We start from the raw sequence: 8700 nt of genomic DNA on the forward strand, positions 1-8700 counted from the left end.
CACACACAATAACCTTGTGAACATAGACACATATTTCTTTCAGTCCCAACTGCAATTTGACCCCCTGTGGGAACTCTGATGGCATAGTGACTAATGCATTTGACTGCTAACCAGAAGGCTGGTGGTTCAAACCCATCAGCCACTCTTAGGAAGGAAGATTGGGCAATGTGCTTCTGTAGTGATACTGCGTCAGAAACCCAAGGAGGGGTCTCTGAGTCGGATCTGACTTCACAGCAGTGAATTTGTCTTTTTCTCATGGTAAACTGGTAAGCAGGCACGATTCCCTTATCTATTGACCTCAAAGAAGGAACAGACTCAAAGAAGGCATCAATCAAGGCTTGTCAATGGTTGGATTAGCAAGGGACAATCATCCCTATACATCCCTTGATTTAGGACAAGTTATGGAAATAAAGGATCTATAGGTCCAATGGAAGGGATAAGGAGAGATTACTACGGTGTAAAAAAAAAAAAAGAGGTAGGCAGGGGTTGGATAGGTAATGGATAGAGAATTCCAAGAGGAAAGTGCTTTACAAAGGACAATGAGAAGAGAGAAAGAGAGGAGAGGGAATGGGATTGCAGGCAGGGAAAAGGATTAACAGTGGAACTAGGAATGTAAAAATAAATTGGATAGAACACTATGAGGCCAAGAGTCGTAGATATACTGGCCAAATCCCTTGGACACACATAACGCCTGTCAGTATTTCCCTTCCTATCTGTCTCTGTGTCAAAGCACATCCTTATGTGCCCTGGAATCCATGTTGAACAGGGCTATATTAGCTCAAATGAAGGGGAGGGAGGTGGAGATAAGAAGGAGAAGGGCACACAGAGAGAGGGAGGAGAATGCCTACTCCCCAAGGAGAGGAGGAAATAAACACTGCCTGAGGCAAGATCTTGGATTTCATTCTATATATTGAGGCTTGAGTAGTGCATGAAATGTTGAATTGAGTAACAGTGAGTCCAAGAAGGTGACGTCAGGGAGGTAAGTCTGGGTAGACTTTTTTTTAGGAAGGAATGGAGAAAATTGATAAGGAGGAAAGTGTGGGAATGAGTACCAGATAAATTGATAACTCTCTGGTAAAGTTTGATGATGGGCCAAAGCAGAAGCAAAGGATTGGCTGTGGGAGCTGTTGTTGTGTGCCATTGAATTGGACCCGACTCATAGTGACCCCTCCTTGGGTTTCAAAGGCAGTATCACTAAGGAAGTAGATTGCTCAATCTTCCTTCCAAGGAGTGGCTGGCGGGTTTGAACCGCCAGCCTTCTGGTTAGCAGTCAAGTGCCTTGCTACACTACACTACACTAGGCACTACACTACCAGAGCTCCGTGGTTGCTGTAACAAATAATTTTTCCTTAGAGGGTGGAATGGGAGAAGGGCAATTTGGAGGGTCAAGTCATGACAGACAGATTGGTGAGGAAGTGATTCTTATCTACTAAAAGGATGAAAGAAATATAAATTGTATACAGATTCTACCTTCAGACACTGAGGAACAATGGAAGAAAAGGTTATTTTATCACATAAAGGGATGGATTATTTATGAAAGATAAATGGATAAAGTTGCTGAATGGGTCAGACAGGCAAGGGAATCAAAGAACAAGTGAAATGATACCCCAAAAATGGCAGGAGAGATATTTTTCCCTGGTAGAAAGCAGAAAATCAATGGACAATAAAAAAGAGAGTAAAGAAAAGGAAAAACAAAAGTTTGTGCCTGATCATCCAGGTCTTCTCTGTTATTGCGGAAATGAACCCATCTGGTGCACTGGGGACATGGGAGAGAGGAGAGGGAGAGGGAAAGAAAGAGGAGAGAAGAAAGAAAAGAGGAAAGGCGTGGACAGGGGAGGGGAGGGGAGGGGAGAAGAGGAGGGAGGATGGGAATAGAGAGATGTTTGGAGCCAACACTGAGGGGAATGATTGTTACAAAGTAAGAAGATTTGAGTCAAAATATGACAGAATGGTTTCAGTGGAAACAATCTATATTTGTAATGAGTCAGATACACACATTTATCAAACAAAAATCTGCTTATTTAGAACAGAAGCTAGGAATATGAGCCAGGAAGAGGATTTGTCAGGGACTAAGGGAATGAAATAGGGAGAAATGTCGGAAGGAAGATGGGGCTATCTGCTTCCTTAGTGATACAGCCTCGGAAACCCAAGGAGGGGTCGCTGTGAATCAGGTCCAACTCGAGGGCACATAACAACAACAACAATGTACCACCCAAAGACTCCTTAGAAAAAATAGGGGCAAAAAAAATCAATTTCTTAACACTAGTGGTTCACATACTTCAGAATCACTTGGAGGGCTAAAACAAAGATTACTAACCCTTACCCTAGAGATTCCACTGATTGTGGTTGAAGGGGGACCCAAAAGCTCCTAAGTTCCCTGATGATGCTGATGGTGCTGGTCCTGCTGGGCACACTTTCAGAGCCACACCTTTCTCCACTCCTTGAGTCCTGCCACACAGTTCACAGTCACAGAGATGACTCAGAAAGCATCATGCAGGCTAGTGAGACTTCCACAGACACAAAATTGACTACACAAACAGGGTAGCAGTTATTCTCATGTTAAAGATCAGTGACTTGCAATTAGGAGCATACAAAGCAGATCTCTGACCCTGGTGGGCTCACATTCAGCCTAGTGTTCTTTCCAAATGCTAAATGCCGTAGCTGCCTTGGTGGTCCCCATACATATCAGAGCACCTGTGGCTCACAGAACAGAGATTCAGGGTCTGCGGTACCCACCACTACTAACCCTGTCTTTCCAGGAATCTGCTAAGCAGAGGCGATATTTCTGTAAAGGGACTACAACCCCTCAGGGCAGAGCCTAGGACTTTACAGAGCCCATCACACTTCTCATGTCCATAGCGATTGTTTTCAATGTTCTAGCCATCTCTGCTTTTTTCAGAGCCTGAAGCACTGTGTTGAGTCTGGCAATGTTTTCAATGTTGCTAGGAAGCCTTACAGATGTAGAAAGCCTCTGAATAAGGACTCAACAGGACTGAACTAGAAACAGAGGGGGAACATTGGTGGTTTAGTGGTGGAATTCTCACTTTCCTTGTGGGAGACCAGTTTGGTTCCTAGCCATGTACCTTACGCACAGCCACCACCCATCTGTCAGTGGCAGCTTGTATATTGTTATGATGCTGAACAGGTTTCACAGTCAAATGGACCAGGAAGAAAGGCCTGGTGATTTGCTCATGGAAATCAGCCAGTGGAAACAGTGTGAATCACAACGGTCTGATCTCCAGACATGGGATGGCACAGGAGTAGGCAGCGCTCGGTTCCGTTGTGCACAGGGTCGCGAGTCGGGGGCTGACTCTATGGCAGCTAAGAACAACAACAACGAAGAAACAAAGTCCGTTTGTGGGGAGGTTACATAACTGTATCTTTGTGCAGAGCCCACGTATGACTGTCTATAAAGAATGTGCCTGTGTACTAAGCCCATGGCTGTTGTAGAACCCGTGAGTGTGTGAACCCTCTATGACACTTTCCATATCTTGAAGATGTTCACAAGTCTTTATGTGCATTCTGCCTGTGTGCTCAAAGTCTGAAGCTTTTTTTCCCCTACGATACAGATGAAGGCTCTGCAAAAAGTCATGGTTCTTTCATCTGAGAATGGCCTAGCTACTTCAAACAACTCTGATACACGCATGGCAGGCTGCCTCCTCACTGGTATTCCTGGGCTGGAGCACCTGCACATCTGGCTCTCCATCCCTTTCTGCGCCATGTACATAGCTGCCCTCGCAGGCAATGGTGTTCTAATTTGTGTCATCCTCTCCCAGCCAAACCTGCACGGACCCATGTACATATTCCTATCCATGCTGGCAAGCACTGATGTCCTTCTCTCCACCTCCACCATGCCCAAGGCTCTGGCCAGCTTCTGGCTCGGTTCTGGCTACATTTCCTTTGATGGCTGCCTGACTCAGATGTTCTTCATCCACTTCCTTTTTGTAGCAGACTCTGCTGTCCTGCTGGCCATGGCCCTTGACCGCTATGTAGCCATCTGCTCTCCTCTTCAATATGCTGCAATCCTCACAAGCACAGTCATTGGGAAGATTGTTGCTGCCACCCTGACCCGCAGCTTCATCATCATGTTTCCATCCATCTTTCTCCTCAAGCGCCTACACTATTGCCGAATCAATATCATTGCACATACTTTTTGTGAGCACATGGGCATTGCCCGTCTGTCTTGTTCTGATATCTCCATCAATGTCTGGTATGGATTGGCAGCAGCTCTTCTCTCCATAGGACTGGACATCATCCTTATCTCCATTTCTTATGTCCACATCCTCCGAGCTGTCTTCCGCCTCCCTTCTCGAGATGCCCGGTCCAAGGCCCTGAGCACCTGTGGTTCCCACGTCTGTGTCATACTACTCTTCTACATCCCTGCCCTCTTTTCTGCCTTTGCCTACAGGTTTGGTGGGAGATATATCCCACGCTATGTTCATATTCTCCTGGCTAACCTCTACGTCGTCATCCCGCCCATGCTCAATCCCATTATTTATGGAGTGAGGACAAAACAGATTTTGGAAGGGGTTAAACAGATGTTCTCAGATTTTGCCAAACAAGCTAGATAAATGCTCCCAACTTGATCTCAACTTAATCCATATATTATATATATATGGGAGCTCTGGTAGCGTTGTGCCTAAGGCACATGACTGCTAACCAGAAGGCTGGCAGTTCAAACCCACCAGCCACTCCTCAGAAGGAAGATGAGGCAATCTACTTCCGTAGTGATACTGCCTTGGAAACCCAAGGAGGGGTCGCTATGAGTCAGGTGTGACTTGACGACATTTAACAAGAATATATATGTTGTTGTTGTTGTTGTTTGCCGTCGAGTCAAACCTGACTCATAGCGACCCCTCCTTGGGTTTCCGAGGCAGTATCACTACAGAAGTAGGATTGCCCAACCTTCCTTCCGAGGAGTGGCTGGTGGGTTTGAACTGCCAGCCGTCTGGTTAGCAGGCAAGTGTCTTAGCCACTATGCTACCATATATAGTTTGGTATTCACCCCAACCTCATGTCTATTATCTTCTAATTCTTCTCATGTTATTCTCATCTATGTTACAAATTATTAAAATGCATCTTCTACTTAAACCCACCTCTGGGGGTGGAAGACTGTGATTTTCTTCCTTAGACATTTATACCACCACCCCACTCTCTTTCACCTATTATTCTAATAGCTTCCGATTCCTCACTACCTCAGCAAAAACTAGGGAATGTTGATAACTTACCCTAACTCTGCCGTCTAAATAGGGCTTTTGCTCAGGATCCAGTGTTTGTCAAATTTGGCGGCCCATTAGATTCACAATAAATAAATAAATAAATAGATTTAACCAAACTCACTGCCCTCGTGTCGATTCCGACTCATAGTGACCCCCATTGGGTTTCTAAGGCTTTAAATCTTCATGGAAACAGACTGCCTCATCTTTCTTCTGCAGAGCTGCGGGTGAGTTTGAACCTACGTTTTTTGGTTAGCAGCCAAATGCCTTAACCACTATGCCACCAGACCTCCTTATTAAGTTCACCAGGAGAGCTTTAAAAATCTCCATGCCCAGGTCTCAAAGTTCTGTCATAGAAATCAGAATCTCTGGGTAGGAGTGAGGCATCAGAAAACTGTAAAATTCCCCAGGTAATGTCAATGGACAGGTACTTTTGAAAAGCAATGGAGTGAAAATAGTGAATGGTAGAAATTTAAGAAATGACTTGCTATTCATCTTCCTGGCTAATAAGAAAATAATTTGGAGCATGAGAAAAGCTGGCCTAAAGGATAACATACCCAGTGGCTATGCCACAGAATTCTAATTAGAATGGTAACTGTGAAGAGCAGTCTCTAAAAGCCTTTGTGCCTATTTCTCTCGGGGCTGTCCTGAGTTTCAGTCTTATCTTATTGACTTTGGCCATTTTCTGATTTGATAAGATGGATAACTAGTTTGGAGTCCAAGCCATCTGGCTCATTTTTGTAATTTTTTTGAATGTGTAAAGCATCCTATCCATTATGGTCTTTGATAAATCTGTGACTATCTGCTAACCAGTGTGATATTTCATTATCATCAAACTCATATGCCTTATTTCTTGGTGTGTTCATTCAAACTGCTCGGTATAAATGAACTCTGCTATGTAACTAACACAGCATGTCTTCAGTGAGTGTCTGCCTTATTCTCTGCCCTCCTTAGCCACCTCTACCACCACCTCAAATCTCTATGTTGTTGTTGTTGTTGTTGTTGTTTGCCGTCGAGTCAGCCCTGACTCATATAGATACAGTATATCAACACTGTCACTTGCAATGGCCACTCCAAACTGGAATAGCAGAGAAAGAAAGCATTGCCCCACCTAGCGGCACAGAAATATGAAGGCTAGAAGGGAAAGAAGTACTGAAAAAATTAAAGAAATGAGAGGCCAAAGGTGAGATACTTGGGGGCAATACCTGAGTCTGGTAGTTAGGCTTCAAAAGGACTAAGATCTGACCAGGCACGGTCTCTGGAAAAAGAACCAACCTGACAGATACAGCCTGAGAGCTGAGATGAACTGAGAGCAGCCAGGAGACACCTTAATGCTGGAAGCTACTCTGGGTTGAGTGTAGAGGCTAAAAGCAATGGCTTTAGATTCAAACAGACCTGGCTTAGAATTGCAGAGTCATCATATTCACAGGTACTAGCTGTGTGTCACTGGCAGAGGAGACTCTATGAAAAATAGCACCTATCCCAATTTGTTTTAAATTGCTGGATGATTGCTCACAGCTGGAGATGGAAATTGCAGTGGTTAACAGAAACTGCTCAAGTGGTTCCCAGGGCACGTGCTCTACCTAGCATACCTTGGTTATGCCTCTGGCCACTAGGCAAGCTGTTTAACCAGTTTAAGCCTAAGTGTCCTTCTCTGTAAAAAACAAAAAAAACAAACTCACTGCCGTGAAGTCAGTTCCGACTCATACTGATCCCTCCTTGTGTTTCCCAGGCAGTAGCACTATGGAAGTATATTGCCCAGTCTTCCTTCTGAAGAGTGGCTGGTGGGTTTGAACCACCACCCTTCTGGTTAGTAGTCAAATGCCTTAGGCACTGCACTATCAGAGCTCCCTTCTCTGTAAAGAGGGATATTAATAACTATTTCAGAGATACTTTTTATTAATGAGATTAGCTAGATGACAAAATAAATACGAGATTGGACAATCTGCTTCTGTAGAGATAACTGCCTCGGAAACCCAAGGAGGGTTTGCTATGAGTCGAAATCAACTCAACAGTGAGTTTGGTTTTTTTTTTTTTTTGGAATGAGTTGCAGTAGAGTAGACTTCAACTCATGGTGACACCATGTGTGTGAGAATAGAACTATACTCCAGAGTTTTCAGTGACTGATTGTATGGATGTTGATAGCAAAGACTTTCTTCCCAGTAGCCTCCAGGTGGACTCGACCCCCAAACTTTAGGTTAGCAGCCCTGAGCATGTTAGCTATTGGTACTACCATGGACTCCACAAAGTAATAGCTGACATATTAATGGAGATTTTGTTTCTATCATACTTTTTACTATTATAGAATGGCTGGAAAATTCTTTCTGGTATATTTGTGTTCACATCTAGCAGAATGGTATATCTGTAAATTTAGAATGCTTCAGATGGTACATCTACATCATAGATTATGTATATTTAAAATGTTGATAGATGTTGGCAAATTGCTTAAGATCGGAAAGATCAAGTCACACTAATTGAATATTATCATTTTTTTTGACATTATCTCATTACAGTTTTAATTAAAAATAAACATGAATGTCTAAACATCTTTTTGAGATTATTTTCCACATGTTTGTCTTCTCTGAGTTAACTTTCATCATTTTTCTCTGGTTTTCTTGATCCAATTGAGTTTAAGACTTGATATGTAAATAATATTAATCCTTCATTAAAGAAAAAAAAATCACTGCCATCAAGTTGATTTTGACTCATAGTGACCCCTCTTGGGTTCTGGGGCAGTACGGAAGTAGATTGCTCAGTCTTCCTTCTGAGGAGTGGCTGGTGGGTTTGAAGCCCAGCCTCTGGTTAGCAGTCAAATGCCTTAGGCACTGTACCACCAGAGCAGAGAGTTACCTGAAGAACTCTGGTGTGGCTTTTCAACCCTGAGGACATGAGGTATACATATTTGCATTCCTTATTTTGCAATTCCAGAGCCCTCCCATTAAGAATGTTCTGGTAGCATAGTGCTTAAGGCATTTGACTGCTAACCAGAAGGCTGGTGGTTCAAACCCACCAACTACTCCTCAGAAGGAAGGTTGGGCAATCTACTTCCGTAGTGATACTGCCTCGGAAACCCAAGGAAGGGCTGATGAGTCGCATAGGACTCTAAGGCAGTGGGTTTGGTTTGGTTTTGAAGACTACGCTGCACAGTCTCTTCCGACTCAATCTAATTTTCTCCAAGTTGACCAATGACCCGCCCCCCGCAAAAAAAAAAAAAAACAGACTTATTGCTGTCCAGTCATAGCGACCCCTCCTTGGGTTTCCGAGGTAGTATCACTATACATAACAACAACAACATCACTACGGAAGTAGATTGCCCAACCCCCAGGCTTTGTCTTTCATCAGCACACTGAATGCTCCTTTCCCTGTGGACTCCACCCACCTGCCCTTCCAGCCCATGCTACTATCCTTGGGGCAGTAAGTGCAGCAATTTTAGACTGCTGTACTACTGAAACTCTAGCTATACTTCCTAGGTTCTGTAAGCTTT

The 8700-nt window shown here is 43.8% G+C and overlaps 1 protein-coding gene across 1 annotated transcript; it reads left to right on the plus strand.

The window, feature by feature from the left end:
- Window positions 1-3569: 3569 nt before the first annotated feature.
- Window positions 3570-4571, plus strand: LOC103208432 (olfactory receptor 52B6). The gene has a single exon (XM_007954135.1). The coding sequence runs from the start codon at window positions 3570-3572 to the stop codon at window positions 4569-4571; it is 1002 nt and encodes a 333-aa protein (XP_007952326.1).
- The last annotated feature ends 4129 nt before the right edge of the window (window positions 4572-8700 follow it).

The sequence above is a fragment of the Orycteropus afer genome, unplaced genomic scaffold (genome assembly GCF_000298275.1).
Source record: "Orycteropus afer afer isolate SDZICR_OR568_19922 unplaced genomic scaffold, OryAfe1.0 scaffold00014, whole genome shotgun sequence".
NCBI classification, from domain to species: domain Eukaryota; kingdom Metazoa; phylum Chordata; class Mammalia; order Tubulidentata; family Orycteropodidae; genus Orycteropus; species Orycteropus afer.

Coding starts and splice junctions, on each gene's coding strand:
- LOC103208432 (XM_007954135.1), top strand. CDS start 3,570: ATGAAGGCTCTGCAAAAAGTCATGGTTCTTTCATCTGAGAATGGCCTA.